The sequence below is a fragment of the Phaenicophaeus curvirostris genome, chromosome 11 (genome assembly GCF_032191515.1).
Source record: "Phaenicophaeus curvirostris isolate KB17595 chromosome 11, BPBGC_Pcur_1.0, whole genome shotgun sequence".
Taxonomy (NCBI): Eukaryota; Metazoa; Chordata; class Aves; order Cuculiformes; family Cuculidae; genus Phaenicophaeus; species Phaenicophaeus curvirostris.
The window spans coordinates 19,801,989-19,820,308 of record NC_091402.1 but is presented as its reverse complement, the minus strand read 5'-3'; the positions used below and the strand labels follow the sequence as shown (position 1 = coordinate 19,820,308).

At 38.0% G+C, this 18,320-nt stretch overlaps 1 protein-coding gene across 16 annotated transcripts in view; it reads left to right on the top strand.

The window, feature by feature from the left end:
- The window catches only part of CACNA1D (calcium voltage-gated channel subunit alpha1 D), a 184,892-nt gene that overhangs the window by 114,121 nt on the left and 52,451 nt on the right, over positions 1–18,320 (top strand). For 15 of the 16 annotated variants that reach the window (XM_069866272.1, XM_069866271.1, XM_069866267.1 and 12 more), the window contains exons 10-20: positions 7,717–7,804; positions 8,508–8,534; positions 11,319–11,479; positions 12,020–12,245; positions 12,393–12,600; positions 13,518–13,638; positions 14,673–14,787; positions 15,488–15,557; positions 16,147–16,216; positions 17,197–17,341; positions 17,741–17,870. In XM_069866272.1, coding sequence (XP_069722373.1) covers positions 7,717–7,804; positions 8,508–8,534; positions 11,319–11,479; positions 12,020–12,245; positions 12,393–12,600; positions 13,518–13,638; positions 14,673–14,787; positions 15,488–15,557; positions 16,147–16,216; positions 17,197–17,341; positions 17,741–17,870 — 1,361 coding nt within the window. The remainder of the gene's footprint in view (positions 1–7,716; positions 7,805–8,507; positions 8,535–11,318; positions 11,480–12,019; positions 12,246–12,392; positions 12,601–13,517; positions 13,639–14,672; positions 14,788–15,487; positions 15,558–16,146; positions 16,217–17,196; positions 17,342–17,740; positions 17,871–18,320) is intronic. The other variant, XM_069866263.1, reaches the window with a different exon arrangement.

The window sequence follows — 18,320 nt, the reverse complement described above, 5'->3', positions numbered from 1 at the left end:
ACTCAGAATATTTTCTGAGTTGAAACAATACGTTACTACTGTACTTTTTCTTCTAGGGCTGCTAATTTATTGTGAACTGTTCTTTTAAACCATAGTACTTTTCAGAAGCAGAAGAGTGAAAGTTAATGTGGTTTGCTATTGAGCGATCTGTTTTTAAACCTTACGTCTGTATTGCAAGTAGTTGAGTTTTTTAACATCTTCATATTTTTGAGTTTCAGAATGTTTTAAGTCCTTTAGTTTGCAGTAAAGGCAGGAGATATGACTCTGTGTTACTGACTGGAAGGAAACAGTGATGTCTGTGGGATCCTGGAAAGCGCCTTGTGGGTTGATGTGATGCCAGCATCACCCAGAAAGGACCAATCGCTGTCTATATGAAAATCTGTAGCACAAGCAGAGTTTTTATCTGGAGCAGAGCAAACAAAGCCAGAGAGTTCACTGTACTTCGTTATTGTTACTAATGTTGTATGGCAGGAATACGTGAACTGTGGTTTGAGTGTCAGTATAGAATCCTAGGATTGCAAAGTTAAAGGTTGCACATTTTATGAAGTAAATACATATTGTACAAGACTCATGCAAAATTGTAGGTGTTGCTGAAATTGCGTAGAGCATTGGACAGCTGTGTTGTCAGCTGTGGTGCTGATGGGTTTGGTTGGCAAGCCTGCAGATGAAATCCCAGGAACTTTTTGCATCCTGTTTAAATTGATTGGTTGCCAATATACTGCAAATGAGCTATTTGCTCTAGCATTCCTGTATCAGTTTCTAGGTCATTTAAATCTTCCATAAATCAAAAATACTTTTTTGTGTAGTTGTTGAGATTGAGAGAGCTTTTGGCCCTAAGTTGTTAACTTCGATATAATTCAGGGTAAGTTAAGAGTTGGAGGAGACTTGCAAAGTAAAGATAGGAGGTGGAGAGTAATTAAAAGAACTTTAAAACAAACCCCAAGAATTTAATTTCAGGCATGCGTGTGGATTTTGAGTGGAGCTTTACAGGGAATAAGCAGTCTTCTAACACTCCTCTGCATTTGTGCACGTGTACTTCAGTACATGACTTTGAATTTTGTTTTTAATATCAGTTGCAAAAGGGTGTAAAGGAGGAGAAGTTGCTGAATTGCTTCACCTCCTTGCATTCAAGACATGCTCTGCTACAGATCATATAACATGGGGGATATGATGACAGCACAAGCTATCCATTTATCCCATGGGAAGCTTTTAGGCTGGGAGTGTAGTTATGATAGAGAGCTACCTGTTTGGGAGTCAGGTGAAATCTAGCTAGTTATCACCGGGTTAATAATCTTGAGTAGTAAGCTTAGGAAATAGATGTAGTCCAAATATACTGGTGATGCATTTCTAAAACTGTATTTGAAGCATAAGGTAGGGATAGGTCCTTAGACAGGCAGAAAAATCGTTTGCAGCCTTCTAGGGAGCTATGTTCCTACTTTGAATATCTAAACCTCTGAATGATCAAGATTACTGCTGATTTATGGTGATGGAGGATCACCATAATGCTCCTCAATGATGTGGAAGAGGTGTGGGTTTAGGATACAGAAGATCTTTCTGTGGCAGGAAAAGGTACAGATTTCAGAGGCAGTTAAATCAGTGATTAGTAGTCTTACATAAGCATTTTAAATGTAGTTTTGGTTCCTGCAGCCCCTGCATCTTAAAATTTCTAACCAGAGAAGTCATTAAGTCAAGTCATTTGTACATGACCCCCCTGTATTCATACATCTCTGTTACTCATAGTGGGTGGGTATTCAGTTCTGTTGGATAATGGAATAGCATTTAACTGCTGGAACAGTAAATATGCCTTAGTAAAAAGTCATTAAGTCTCTGTTACGAACCAATAGCTGGTTATCCTGAAGTCGCTGAGTAACATCCATTCAGTTGAAAGCATTGTGAATTTAGCTCAAAATGCAAAAATCAGTGACAGCTGAGAGATTTAGCTCTGATTAGTTATGCTGCTGGTAATTTAAATTTATTTTCCCTAAAATTGCTGGTGGTGTATATTTGGACACGTCTTTATTTTTTTGCGTTGCAACTGCTGCCATCTGCTGTGTCAATGCTGGGATTACATGTGCTTGACCCCAAGGGGTTACTCTGGCTGACTTAATGGAAGAGAAGAAGAAAAGCAGACTTAGGTGCTTTGGCCGTTCTTCCAATAAACATGGTAAAACGTGTTCTGATTTGCAGTTGAACTTCCTTTTGTGCCAAGACTGCATTTGATGTGCTAGCTTTTGAAAGCACACAGTGTATGCATTTTCTATAACAAAGGCATACACGTCTTTAGCATGTCGACACTCACGCATGGAGTTCTGCTCTTTTAATTGCATGTTTGACCTAGACTGATGATGCTGTGCTCTACCTTCCTAAGGAATAGTCTTTAATCTGCTTAGATTTCCACTCGAGTGTCTTTGTCTGTGACAGTTCTTGTCACTGTATAGGTTTTCTTTTTCAAAAGTCAGGTAAACTAGATTAAAAAAAAAAAAAGTATTTTAAATTCAAGTATGAAGAAATTAATCAAAGTATTTTACAAGCTTTATAAGGGATCATAGTGTGAGCTTAGAACAGTGAGATGATAATGTTTACTATTATAATACAATATTATAATTATAATAAATATAATTAAAATAATTATAATAAAAAGTTATAATACTTTTAATATAGACTCTAGCAAAACATAACGAACTTTCACTGTATCTCCTCTTGTTATTGATGGTTTTGTTTCTGTAACTCTTGTTTTATTCCTTTCCGACCCACAATGGAGATGGACAGAGGGGTTAGAAAATGATAGTTATTTTCAAATCTGCACTTTTTTAATACTCGTTTAATGTATTATTTTGACATAATTACTGTTGTATTAATTGGCAGATCTAGTTTTAATCCTACCTACAACTAAGTTCTTGGAGCAACTGACTTCCTTGCTGTTGTAAGAGTCACTATTGTGGCTCAGACCGAGGCTGACTAATTTGATGTAGTTACTGTAGAGAATGCAGAATATTCAGTTAGAAATTGCTGGGACCTAATGGACTAATTTTCTACGAATACTGAGTCTGCTTGAAATTACTTGTGTAACTTGCATATATTGCCTAATAGCCAACACAATTTTATAGTCTGGAATTATTTTTCCAGAAAAATTGCTAAAAGACCTTGGATGCCATTTGGAGATGTGTTTCAACGCAGCCTTTAAACTGGCAGGTTCTGATGTCACTCATGAAACTGCATGGAATAAGATGAAAACTTGCTGTCGTCTACCAGCCACAAATGCTGTCTCGCTGCTGGTACTTGACCTTGCTAGTCAAAAGCCTTCTTGAGTGTGTGTGTGCTGGCTTAGTTTCATCTGTGTCTTGCAGGGCAGGTAGACCTTTTATGAGTAGGATTTTTTACGAAGTACAAATCTGTTGCCTAGATCTATTTATTTTTGTATTTGTGAGACTCTTACACTGATGTGAATATCTCGAAGTTAGAATACCACTGGATTAGAAATCCCAACCTAAACTTTTTTTTCCATATCACCCCTGCCTCTATTTCCATTAAAAGCAGCGCAGCTGTAGAGTTTATAACTGTCAAGATTTGTAGTGTCCATCTTTTGGGCTAGAAGTGGTTGGTTCAGTGAAGCTTCTGTAGTAAAGGCTGATGATTTTGTTCTCTTTCCACTGCTATGCAGCCATTCACCCCTATACTGAGTTGCTTATATAAAGAGGGAGCCTATAAGAATGATTGTTGATAGTGTAGGCGTTAAATCTGCTCTATGAAAACAGATACCTTGCTGCAATATCACATAGAATATTACCTGGGCAGCCCCTCTGTAAATTGAATATACCCTGAGGAGCTTCACAGTTGCTTCACAGTCAGAATAGATCGTATCACCTCCTTCTGGTGCATTTTCTGGGCATACAGCAGACTTAGGAAAATTGGGGATGGATTTGCAATTATAATGTTGACTCTTGGGGGATTTTTTTGTTTTATTCTGCTTTCCTGTTTGACTGCCTGAAAGATGTGGTGTAAAGGATTCAGAAAAGCAATCTCCTAATTTGAGAAAGGAATAGGAGAATTTTGGAGCTCGTGGAAGTGATTGGATGTCACTAGCAGGCAGAAGATGACCATTTTGCAAGGTTGATCTAAAATTTTGCATTATAGTACCTTTTTAATAATTTTAAGCTTCTCTTCAGAAGTTATTACTGACTATCTGACTAGCTATACAGATCACTCCATTTCTGCAGCTCTTTTTCTTCAGCACGTGTAACCAGAAAGCCACTCAAGGTGCATCAGTGTGGAGATCAGCCTGTGAATCAAAAATGCATAGCTGAAGTTGAACCAGATTAAAATATTAGCTATATACTTTCTAGAGGAAAATATATCCAACAATAATACTTCTGTTAATAGTATTTGCTATACATTTAAATAATTCAGGGTGTTATTTAGCTGGCTTCTAGATTCTACAGTGACACTAAATTGTCATATTGCAGGATTGTGGAATTATTTCTTCCAGCTCCAGCTGGCCAGGACGCAGCAGTGCTGATGGACACTGACTTGCCCTTAGCTCTGTGTTAGATGTGTTATGTCTTGGAGTGGCATTTGAAGTCCCTGCTCCAAAATCTGAAAACTGTTTGGAGTAAACAATAATTATAACATAGAATCATAGAATCACCAGATTGGAAGAGACCCACCGGATCATCGAGTCCAACCATTCCTATCAAACACTAAACCATGTCCCTTAGCAACTCGTCCACCCGTGCCTTAAACCCCTCCAGGGAAGGTGACTCAACCCCCTCCCTGGGCAGCCTCTGCCAGGGACCAATGACCCTTTCCCTGAAAATTTTTTTCCTAATGTCCAGCCTAAACCTCCCCTGGCGGAGCTTGAGGCCATTCCCTCTTGTCCTGTCCCCTGTCCCTTGGGAGAAGAGCCCAGCTCCCTCCTCTCCACAACCTCCTTTCAGGTAGTTGCAGAGAGCAATGAGGTCTCCCCTCAGCCTCCTCTTCTCCAGGCTAAACACCCCCAGCTCTCTCAGCCGCTCCTCTTGTTCTCCAGCCCCCTCACCAGCTTTGTTGCTCTTCTCTGGACTCGCTCCAGAGCCTCAACATCCTCCTTGTGGTGAGGGGCCCAGAACTGAACACAGGATTCAAGTATTGAACACAGTATTCAACATGAGAAAACCAATCTGTTTTCTTATGTGTGTACTTAGGAAAGATTAAGCTGCATGCGATATGGGTTGTCCATACTGACTAAGGCAAGCATTCTTTGTTTATGAAACCAGTTACTGTAATAGAAGAGAGCTGACGTTGTCTAGAAATCTAGACTATCATTACAGAAGAATGCCAGTAAAATAGAGGCAAAAGGTGAATAAGGAATGGAAAAAAATTGATATCTTCCTTTGAATACTGGAGTACCACTTTATACATCTCAAAGCTGGCTTTACTGAGGTCAGACAGTCATTCAGGGGTTTGTTCTGTGTGCTGTTCTTGGCTCAGCGAACACCACCCTTAAAGAGCTGTGGTCATCATCAGCCTGTTCAAGACTTGCCAGGTTGCTTGCATTAGCGAGAGTGGATGTGGTCATGCAGAGCTGTTGCTGTTTTCTTCTGGCTAAAGATTTAATAACCTGCTAGCATTGCTGGTGCTAGGCTTCCACGTGGTGCCTTTCTCAGTACTTCTGTCAAGTTTTCCTTTTAGCATATAAATTGCAGTATAATGATAGCTGAGTTTCTAATGTAAACTGACCTGTCTGCGGTTCTTTTTTTCATCTTGTGTTTTTGTAAAATAGCACCTGCAAGTCGCTAACAGGGCCAGGGCAATAACCCTGTGTGAAATAGAGTGTAACAGTCTGGCTGTATTTAATAATTAACAAAACTTATATTGGCTTCAATAGGACCAAAGGGATTTTTTCATGCAGTTGTGTTAAAAAAGGGCTGGTGTTTCATATAGTGGGTTAATGCATCAAGTCTGGGTAGACGTGCATTAAAATTACATTACTTTCCACGTCGTTGTTTAAAAATTTTTTGGTATGTATTAAAACAAAGAGCATTTGTGTGACACTGAGTGACACTGGATGAGGAGCTGGATTCTAGGTGCTGCTTTTAGATGAGAAAAGAATAAATTTGAAACACAAATGTGAGGTGCATTGCACATATAACGCTTGCAAAAGTGGGCGTAGTTCTGTTTTCACCTCAGTTCTTAATAACAGTGTATGAAATGAATTCTGCGCTCATATTTTGCAGTTGCCTATCACAAGGGCTAAGATGTTCACCACTAGGTGTCTAGAAGGTTGTTTCCTGACTGCGTACAAGTCACCCACCACCAGACAACCATTTCAGTTCTTTACCAGACAGGGAAACTCCTTGCATTCAGTGCAAAAGAGCCTGGCATTTTAAAATAAAAACTATTAGTTCTGAAGATCTGAGACTGTCTGCAGTAGTTGTCTAATTTTTTTTTTTTTCCTAAGCCCTTTGAAAGTTTAATGCTTGAATTTGGATCTCATCAAAGATTGTCTGCTTTACTTCTCAATGAAATTCCTTTTGAACTCTGGGACTGGAAGCTGTGAAGTTCACACAAGACTAGCAATGTTCACTTTTTTACAACTGATTTATAAAGAGAAGCATAATATTGGAATTGAGCCACTTGCAGGTGTGAACCAGGGTTTTTTCCGGTATAAAGCAACTACAGTAATGTTTCAGAAGAACCATAAGGAAATGGAGAACCTTTTTGAGGGAAGATTTTGCTCTGCTTACTGCCTGAAGTGCCTTATTTATTCAAACACCTGCATGCACGTTTTGATCTTTCTTTGTTATGCCAGCTCTGTGTTTAACATTTCATGTTATGCTGACTTACCTTTATGGGGACAGCAACATTAATTTTACACTTTTATTGTTCCTGAGGCTTTCCTTTCATGGGAAGAACATGGAAATAGTGTTCTCCCCTAGGAAGTAATGAGAACTTTGGCTATTCATTTCCTAATGTGATTTGACATATGTTGTCCTCCCTCTATATTTCAGTTGATTTGAAGATAACCGGTGATGACCAACCTACAAATGAGTTTTGTCTAAAAAATTGAGCTACAATTGCTAACTATTCAGTAATGATCCACTCTAGGTACATAATTCGCTGTGTAACAAATGGAATAATCCCCTTTATATTGCTAGTAATTCTTACCATGTTTTGTAGTACGATTCTGCATTCCCAGTCCTTCTTCCTGTCTGTTCATATAATATTTGCAGGTACAATTACTTTCTAGCATCTTGCCTTGTTAAGGGAAGTAAAATATAGTCAATATGATCGGTGTGATAATTCCTATTTTCAGGAGAAATTTCTTGGAATTAGTGAGCATATTAATGACACTTAAACTTATAAACACCCGCAGAGTGGTAACAGAACACTTCCTAAAATGAAAGGTCGTGAAATCTAGCTCAGGTTTATTTCTTTACTAGGGATAGCATGCTCTTCATTACAGAACTCCTCCGCTTTATATTCTGTAGTGGTTTCTCAAACTTATGTTGAATCGTGGAAAAAAACAAAAAACCAGAAGCTCCAATACACTCTGGAATTCTGTGTGCTTGCTTTTTTAAGACACATAAAGTGTCTAGTTTCATCTGCTATTCCTTAGATCTTCCAAGCTCTCATTAGACCTGCAAAAAGTGGAAATATTCTTGCAATAGAACAGGAGTTCACATGCTGTGTAAGGACTTGCTTGGCTATCAATTTAAAGCAATTTCTGTCTCCTGACAGCAAGCATGCCCACTAGTGAAACTGAATCAGTGAACACAGAGAACGTGAGTGGAGAAGGAGAGAACCCAGCATGCTGTGGGAGTTTATGGTGAGTATACGGACTGTTTTCAAGTACCCACCCTCATCATCTCAAAATTTAGAAGAATCATTCTTTCCCTATTGTTTATATAGCCAAAACTCTTTTTAAATATTTAAGCATTGTAGGACCCTTTTTTTGCCTTTCAGTAGTTTAGTATTAGACATTTAAGCACTCCTAAAATTCTCAAGTTATGAAGTCATAAAGCAATTCCACTAAGCTTCCAGCGGACCCATGTTTTCTTGGAAGCTCTTCTAAAATATAATAATTGTCCAAAATAGTAAGAAAAGAATGAAAGTCTCCCATGATATGTAAAAAGAAACACTTTCTCTTAAATTGTGCATGATCTGGACGATGTGTATTTTTTTAGGCAATAACTGAATGTATGGGATTACTTCTCTATCCCGTGGTGTTTGGTGTTTATTTGCTCAGATTATCATGACTTTGAAGTAGCTTCTACATGAAATGTTTGTTTAATTAGTTTTAAAGGAAGTTTCCTTTCTTTCACTTAAAAAATTTGTAAGACTTTAGGAATGGTATTTCAGAAAATAAATAACAGCCAGTAGAATTTCAGTATTCATGGTGCATTCTGTTAAAAGCTTTGTTGTATGTGTATGTCATTTCAATATATTGATTTGCAGAATTCTAAAGAGAACCTATTTGTGTTAATTATTTTTTTCCACATTCTTACAAATCTGTTTTCCTTTTCTTCCAGTCAGACCATTTCAAAATCCAAGTTCAGGTCAGTATTTTCTTCTCTCTCTTTTCCCTTGTGACTATCTACACGTCATGATAATCTCATGTAATTATTCTTTGTTTATTGTACTTTAAATTTCACTGGCTGAAAATTCTTCCTAGCAGTTGCCAATTAAGACGAAAGTATCCACGAACACTCTTGGAACTCCAGCTCCCTGATTTGCTTTGCTGACATTTGTGGCTCTCTTTTCTCTTGTTAGGAGCATTTTGGAATGTGAGCTTCTATTTTCAAGGGTGATGGCAGAAGCGTAATTAGGAATTAGTAGTCCTGACACTAGATTTGCCACTTAGTTCAGTCAAACTCAATGCAAAGCTGGATTCTTCCATGTGTGGATTGAAATTTAAGACTGGGGCCTGAAGGACCAATCTAAACATGAATACCTGAGTGAGTGAAAGTGAGACTGGGGACACGTTTATAAGGACAATGATTTCCTCATAAATAGTTATGAAGAAGAAAAACTATCAACTATTTAATGAGAAAAGCATTGAATAATTTGCTTTATTCTAACAAACTGTCAGCTCTAAGTGTCCCCTGTGATTTTAATATTTATTCAACTTCTGTATTTTCTGAATAATGCATGATAGTTTTATTAAAGCAACATAATGTTATTGCAAATTTATGAAAATGGAATTTCTCTTCAAAAGGAAGGGGTACATTTCATTCTTTCAGAAAAAAAGAACATACTATTTGGTTAAAACTAGGAGAGGCATTTACTAAAAAATAGGAGTGAAAACAGTATGATTTGTTTTCTTATTTTATATAGCCACAGGTTTTTCTGGCAAAACAGGCGACCTACTTCAGTCTGCTACTTACTATTTCTTTCTGTACTTGTACCAATCTAAGGAAGGTAGATAATTCCTCCTATTCTCCTTTTTTTAATTTTCGCATGAACACCACGGTTTTGTCACTGATTCCACAGACTTTTTTGGGGAAAAAAAAAAGCCCCATTGGCTTCAGAGAGCTGTGAGTTATACACTTTGATATTGCTTTTGGCTCCTATGAGTAGAGGTATCCAAGCAATAGTCTTGTCTTGCTTTCATCTCACTTACTTCAATGTTAGGGTGCTCTGTAAGTGTGAAAAAAGGCTGTTATACCTACCCAGGGAGCGAGCGATCCTGCTGATGGCCATGGATGCAGTGCTGCTTAGCCAGGGACTGGCAAGATAACCATGTTCTTGGATACCGTGGTGCTTTAGGTCAGGACAGGATATTTTTCCTTTATATGGTTAGGATACTGCAACAACTTGAAATGCCTTTGTACTGATGTCTGGAACGAGTATTAATTTCCCAAGTACAATTTGCAAGTCCAAATTTAAGGTGTGTAAGGAAAACTCAGTTAATGGTTGAATGCAATGCCAAGCTCAAGTCATTTTCATGGTGGTGTTATTGCATATTGGTTCTATTTTCCAAGGCAGATTTAAAGCATTCCTGATTTATATCTGCTAAATACAATACCTGCTAATTCAGACACTGGAAGTATTAAGAAACCCATCTAGTTCTTTGTAACAATTTTCAAGAGCCATAGTTCTATGTAGCCACTCATTCTTCCTGCTCTTTCTGTGTTGTGGCAATACAACAAATTGGATCAGACAACTGACTAGCTAAAATCAACCCAGAAATAAAGAAATCTGTTTCCACCAGTCAATTCTCAGGTCTGGCTCACTTAGTTAAGGCTACTTTTGGCAAAAAGGAAAGGAGAGAACAGACCAAGGAGAGCAGACCACTTCTCTCCATCACGGTAGATTTATGCTAGAGGGGCTTGATAGTGAACTTGCAGAGGAAGAAGCTTATACAGGCATCCTCTTCTCAGTTCTTTGCTCTTTTAGGGCTAGGTTAAGCTTCCACTGGGGCCTGTGCCTGCTCTGTCCCTTGAATTTTGGATGGAGAACTTGTCAGTTCTTACAAGTTATTATCTGACTCCACGGCTGTAGTTCTGGGTGTATGAATTTTATATGCCTCCCTTTTAGGTAATATCCAAGTGCTTCCTAATCCTTCTCTTCCTACGACCCAGAAATATATTTTCTTTCTGTTTCACAAATGGAAATGCAACTCAGGGAGACTAATAGGCTTACTAAAGTTCCAGTATGTGAAGCAGAGAAGTTAAATCTAGTTTTACGAGTCCAAAGTTAAGCTAACAATTTCTTTTGTGAATCCAGCTTATATCTATGTAGGGCTCATTTCCTTGTCCTTAATTGTCATTCTTATTCATTTCACAAACATTTGCTCACTGACACAATTTCAAGGCGCATCAGTAGAAATCTCTAGGAGTCTCTGGCTGAGATGTCTAACGTAGGATAGATTTCTAAAAGTTGACCTCAACATTTCCTGCCTTGTTTAATCCTGGCAGAGTTGTGCCTGTGGCTTAACTGAAAACCTACATTTTCAGACTAAATGTAACTGGAATTCTAAGTTGCTTCATTGCCCTTTCTTTCCTGCTATTAAGTGTAAGGGGCCTGGGAAGACAGATGTATCTTGTTACTCAACGAAATGTTAAATGCAGCTTAATCTGATTGTCACAGGCAGCTAGAGACTCCAAAAGTTGTGGTTCACATTTAAAAATCTGTAATGAAAGCTAAAAAAAGGGGTAGCAAATTAGTGCTCCCTAATCTGCGATTTGTTATAATTCACACAACTAAATATTGTGCACATATGAAAACACACCTGCTCTCACATACATACTTGCACTATATTTTCTGCACAGAAGAAACGCTCCTTAAGTTTGTATGTGTTTTCTGTGTAATAATATATTTGGTTTTATTCAAACTTTCAGTCGACGCTGGCGTCGCTGGAATCGATTTAATCGAAGAAAATGTAGAGCTGCAGTAAAATCTGTCACGTTTTATTGGCTTGTTATTGTCTTGGTCTTTCTGAACACGTTAACTATCTCATCGGAGCATTATAATCAACCTGACTGGCTGACCCAGATCCAAGGTATGATCAAAAATTATTTGTCGTGTTTTGGGCTACCCACTGTTGTACTTTGCCATTTTGTTGTTGTTACTGTCCTGAAGGATATTCAGCCCAGCCAAAGGCAGGTACAAGAAAAGACTGAATCTCTTTGATTTCCACGACTGTAACACAACTCAGTGGTGTACCAGCAAAAACCTGACAATACTAAATTGTAAATACCTGTACTTTTATTGTTAAGCCATGCTTGAAGTATGAGGAAGGAAATGGAAACTGGCATAGCAGAACATACTGTGGGCTGTGTTGCTTAAGTTACAGAGTGGACTCAAGCGGTGAGTTGAGCAGCCATGAACCGCACAACTTCTTGGAAAGATGAATAGTTTAGAGGTGGCAGGAAGCTTTACATCCTTGTGTAACCTTGCCCTGTAGGCATCAAATACAGTCCAACATGCAAAAGCAATATTTCCTCCTTAAGCAAAAGTATAGAGCTAATATGTTAAAGTAAAACTGGAATCTATGTGACAACTCAGGAATGTTTGTGTTTGTTTTAATGTTTTATTCCAGATATCGCAAATAAAGTTCTTCTGGCTTTATTCACCTGTGAAATGTTAGTAAAGATGTACAGCTTGGGCCTTCAGGCTTATTTTGTTTCTCTTTTTAACCGCTTTGATTGCTTCGTTGTTTGTGGTGGCATTGTTGAAACCATTTTGGTGGAGTTAGAAATTATGTCACCCCTTGGAATTTCAGTGTTTCGCTGCGTTCGTCTCCTGCGTATTTTTAAAGTAACAAGGTAAGATTAACTAATACTGCTAACTTTAGGGATAGTTGATGAGTGATCAGTGATTCTTTTGTAATACTTCACCGTGCACTGCTCTTTTACTGTTTTGTTTGGGTTTTTTCTGTTGGTGTGTGTTAACACACGCATTTTAATTTATAGGCACTGGGCATCCCTGAGCAACTTGGTAGCATCCTTGTTAAACTCAATGAAGTCCATTGCTTCACTGTTGCTTCTGCTTTTCCTCTTCATCATAATCTTCTCGTTGCTTGGAATGCAGCTGTTTGGAGGCAAATTTAATTTTGATGAAACTCAAACAAAACGGAGCACCTTCGATAATTTTCCACAAGCTCTTTTAACTGTATTCCAGGTAACTTTCTTTCATCCCGTATAAAACATATTAACTTTGAAGATCAACGAAACTGTTTAAGTGATCACGTTGCCTGAAAATAAAATCATGTACACTATTTATTCGGTTCACTTTAAGTAGCCTTCTGCTCATTAAATTCAGTACTCTGGTAACTGCATCATTTATACCATTTGTTTCACGTCTCATTTGATCTATCTATCTATGCAGCATAGCTATCATACTATTCACAAAATTAAATCTCCTCTATCCATCAAATACATGACTAGAAAAAAGAGATAGAATGCTATTTTTATTTTAATCAAATTATTTTCTTTAACCTCATTAAAAGATGGGTAGATGAGGCTAGGGATATGGTTTAGTAGTGGAGAGGTGTGGTTGGAATTAACGATCTCAAAGGGCTTTTCCAACCAAACAATTCTATGATTAGCTATATGAAAGTTCAGCTATTCCCAAGCAGGAAAAAGTGGGAAGCCTTGTATACTTGCATATTGGTCGCATCACTTACTATTATATAAAAACAAGTATGAATTTCTTTAAAGAGATACTGTTGGGTTTATTAAAATTTTAAAGCAACGTGTCTGTTACTTGTGAAAAGATAGAACTTTTGTGAAAAGATAGGACTGTTTACTTCTCACTATTTTAGGATCCTTTTGTTTTCCCCGTTTTGGATAGTGGAATTAGGCTAATTGGTTTAATCCAGTGATGTAAATGCATACCTTGAAATCAAAGCTCGTAGAGTCAAACTCAAGTTTTCAGAAGCTATTTCTTTAAATGGAAATTTTAAAACAATGCATGAAAGGATTGTCGTATTGTTTATGTAGACAGAAGATTAGCCTTATTGTGTATTGTGGGCAGAGGAAATGTATTTCTCTTGCTCTTTTCGATGACGAGTTACTAACAATATATCTGCTTCTTAGATTCTAACAGGCGAAGACTGGAACGCCGTTATGTATGATGGCATAATGGCATATGGGGGCCCGTCATCGTCAGGCATGATTGTCTGTATATATTTCATTATCCTCTTCATCTGTGGTAACTGTATCCTTTGCAGTCACTGGAAACATCTCCAAATGGGAGTGTGTGCCAAGGGCATATGCAGAATTTCTCTAGGAGGGAGTAAAATGCAGTGGAAATTCTGCAGGTGCTAAGTAGACTTAAATAGACTTTTCTTTGTACACCCAATCCCTAATGAAGGGGACTGCAGTGATCTCCAAGTCTATCTCCAGCCACCACAGTGGCAGAAATCAGAGAATTTTTTTCCTCCTTCAGTGGGAAACCAGCCTTATTCTACCTGCTTGTCTCTATTTGATGTCTCTTCCCTCTGAAAATGCATGGATGTAGTCTGGTCTCTATGGCTGTAATTTCCTGTTCATCCTTTTGACACTTGCGAGAGCTCTTGTCAATTCTGACACAACCTGACAGCGGAGCCAGTGATCCTCTGTGTAGTGAAGGGACCAGATGAGAGAAATCTGCATGGAGAAATGTGGAGTCAGCTAGGATTAAGCCTGCTGAAGCATTCCCCTTCTCTGCCTCCAGTGTTCTTGATCCCATGTAGCAACAGAAACTAGTGTCATTCTCAGTTCTTAAAACATCAGCTGATAAAAGGGCAAAAAGATTCTATTTTCTGCACTATATAGTACTTGTATCAGTATTTGTACTTAACTGATATAGACTGAAATACAGAATTATGTTTTAATTGTTGGAGACACGGAAGATGGTGTGTTATAAAAATGGATTTTTCAAAGTGCCTGAACCATCTTCACTTCTAATAAACATTGTGTCATATGTGACAGTTGCTCAGGCTAGCATAAAGTTGAATTTCAATTATTTAAAAAATACGTCAAACGTTCTGTTTTAAAATCAGTGACCCTAATGGATCCCTGCTCATTTTACACCCATTATTAATCCAGTCCGTTAAATGAGTGTTATTTGCACTGTGCTCCAGCATCACAAATCTCTGTGCTGTAGGTTGGGAACATGAATTTTATATCTCTCACATTGACAGTGTTTATGCTGATAATAAACCAAGCAAGCGTAGAATGGCGTAATGTCCTTAAAATGATTTGAAATAGATATCTTGCTAAATGTCTTCTTGGCCATTGCTGTGGATAACTTGGCAGATGCTGAAAGTCTAAATACAGCTCAGAAAGAAGAAGCTGAAGAAAAGGAAAGGAAGAAGAATGCGAGGTAAAATAGCATGGGCATGATGAATAAACAGGAGAGGGAAGGAAGAGGGTACTGAGTTCTTTCATAAGGATTTTCTTTACATTGTATGAATGTCTTTACCATCTCCAAAATCTATTGGACTCAGGAATCAAATGAAAGAGTTTTCTTAGATATTAAATGAAGACCCAATTAATATCATTTCAGATAAAAGTTGGGTAGTAATCGGGAAAATAGGGTGAATTGAGGACATAAAGATAAGCTAACTGGTATTTAAACATTGCAGTGGCAGGATTTATTGCACGATTAGAACAAGAATCTATCTGTTGTTGCCAGTGCTCGGCTCCCTGTGGAATCCCTTCTCTAAGCCTTATATAGACAAGAAGAAAACTTTCCTTTGAAATCAGTGCAGGCCTGTTGAAATCAGTGCAAGTGGTTTGCATGAGTCCAAGGGCACAGTTTATCCCTCTAGAAAGGAGTTGTAATCATGCATTGAATTTTTTAGGGATTAGCTTCTGGAATTATATTCAAAATTCTTTTAAATAGATCATTGCATTCAAATACCATAGATTTTACTGCTCTGACACCTGCAGCTGTGCAAATAATTTTATTTTACTCTATGATTTTAGGTATGTTCTAACTTTTCATAGAATGGGTGCAGCTCACTTAAAATCTTCTGTCTTTACATGACTTGCTTTGTAATTGTTGTTGTATTGTTTTGTAGAAAAGAGAGTCTGGAAAATAAAAAAAGCGAGAAGTCAGAAGGTGACCAAAAGAAGCCCAAGGATAGTAAGGTGTTTATTCTAAAAATATTCTTTGCTAACAATCAATTTTAGTGTTGTATAATTTATTTTATGAATCCATCATCCATACATTATTTTTCCAGGCAAAGGAAACTTAGGATGCAAAGCACCAGAACTCACAGACAATCTTAATTCAGAAAATCCTTTTTGTTTCAGGATATGCAGAGAAGGAAAGTTCTTAGAGCATGAAATAGTTAATGTTAGAAAAAAATGATGTTGTTTTAGGATCTTTGTAGGTATTTTGCTTGATAAATGCAATGGGACAGGTGAGTGAACGATAAACACTTAGCAGAATGTTTGAACAGTCTTGTAATTTTTACCAAAGCCTGTTGGTTATGGTCTTACTGTGATCTATGCAGCCAGAAGAATGTGGATACTATAGAAAAATCATCTTTTAAAAATATGCATTAAACTGTTAGGTCTCCTCTGTTCTCAGTTACCCTGTTTCAGGAAACTTATAGACTAAGCATAGGGATCACTCCTCTGACTTCAGAGGATTACTTGGTTTGCTTTCTGTTGAACCTTATCTTCCAGCTATATATAATTTTATTTTTCTTGTGCATCCCTTTCATTGCTGTAGGTGACAATTTCTGAATATGGAGAAGGAGAAGAGGAGGATAAAGATCCCTATCCACCCTGTGATGTACCAGGTATGTGAATACCAGCCAGAAGACAAACGCATTGAAGTTTGCTTGCTAAAATACCCTAAACTTACTCGTGCTGAACACCGAATCAAAGCCTTTAAAGTCGGGAAAGTTGTGCTCTGTTATCAACAGATAAATGGGCCTGTAAGCTGCTAAGTATTATCTTTTCCTACAGCTTCCAAGGCAGTACAAACAGCTTGTGAGAATTAATACTGTGAGCTTGAAGACTGCTGTGGCAATACTGCCTGGATGTGAGAGCGCGTTCTAAACTTCTCTGAAACATTTGGCAAGAAAGGAAATTCCAGGGCTGATGTTTGATCACTTTTGTCTTCATTTCTTCCAGTCCAGTCAACATGCTTATCTAAAAATAATAACCTCTGTCTGTCTGAATGGCTGTTACAGAAATCTGCTCTTAGTTTTGAGCACACAGTGCTCGACCCGTCCACGGAGCTCAGCACCTGTACGACATCTCAGGCGTGGATTCTGATGGTCAAGGGCTGAACTTAAGTGGGGCTCCAGGCCCCATGTGCAGGGTGTGTGAGCAGAGACCTCAGATGAGGCTGCTCAGGGCCAGTAAAGCCAAATAGTGCACTTTGGGCACGTATGGATGTGTGCATAAACATGAATATAAGCTCGTGACAACTGTATGTGTGTTCACATATTGATTTATAGATTTCTAAAGCCATGCTTTTATATTCTTATGAACAAAACCTCAATGTTTTTTAAGAGGAAATGGCCTCAAGCTCCGCCAGGGGAGGTTTAGGCTGAACATTAGGAAAAAATTTTCATGGAAAGGGTCATTGGACACTGGCAGAGGCTGCCCAGGGAGGGGGGTGAGTCACCTTCCCTGGAGGGGTTTAAGGGACGGGTGGACGCGGTGCTGAGGGACATGGGTTAGTGATTGATGGGAATGGTTGGACTCGACGATCCGGTGGGTCTCTTCCAACCTGGTGATTCTATGATTCTATGAAATGTTTAATTTAAAGTAGGTGAAGATGAAGAAGATGAGGAGGACGAACCAGAGGTACCAGCAGGCCCTCGGCCCCGTAGAATATCAGAGCTAAATATGAAGGAGAAGATAACACCGATTCCTGAAGGGAGTGCCTTCTTCATTTTCAGCAGCACCAATCCGTAAATATAATTTTGAAAAATACTGTTTTAGTCCGTCAAGGTTTAGCAGTGAGGTAATGGGCTTCCTTCCAGTGGCATTAGGAATCGAACTCCAAAAACTTCAACAGGAGAGAGATTGGCTTCTCTTCTAAAATTTTCTGAATGAATGGTAAATTAACAGAATTTGATAAACACATCAGTTTGTCTCCCAGTGTTAAAGGTAATAGCATTTTGTACATTTTTAATAGCATTCTGAACTTACTCGTTTTTTTAGAAATCGGAGCAATAACTTCAGCATTTGTACTGCTGATAGTCACTCTGTTCTGTTATTGTTGGCAGAGTAATAGAAAACATGTTGTGTATTAGCCATCTGCTAGATTCTATTTGCACACAGGGTATATTTTCATGTCTCTTCTTCAGGATTCGAGTGGGATGCCACAGACTCATCAATCACCACATCTTTACCAATCTCATCCTGGTCTTCATCATGCTGAGCAGTGTTTCTCTAGCAGCAGAAGATCCAATTCGCAGCCACTCTTTTCGAAATAATGTAAGACCTTCATTTTTATGTCTGAAGAGAAATAAATCCTCGCAGGGTAATAATCCTTTGAGACTAGGGTTTAGTTTTTAATTTTCAAGTTGAGAAAATTTTCCTTTTCCTTTGAAAAGTAATTAATATTTTTTTTGTTTAGAAAACGTAAATCTTTAAAGGCAAGTAATTCACGGATGGAACATCATAGATATTAGAATCATTTATTATGTACCTAATGTTTTTTCTTTGTTATGTGTTAATATAGCAGAATAAAATATGCTCAAGATTAGCATAATATTTATGATGTTCTTATTTGTTTCATAATTTTCAGCTGATGTGCCTGATATGCATGTCCTGAATCACCCCTAGTGCCTCTCAGAGTTTGGCACTGATTTAAAAATGCCTATTAAAATGATCATTGTTTATAACATGTTGGGAATGGACTCTGACTTGTCCTCTGTTCTCCTT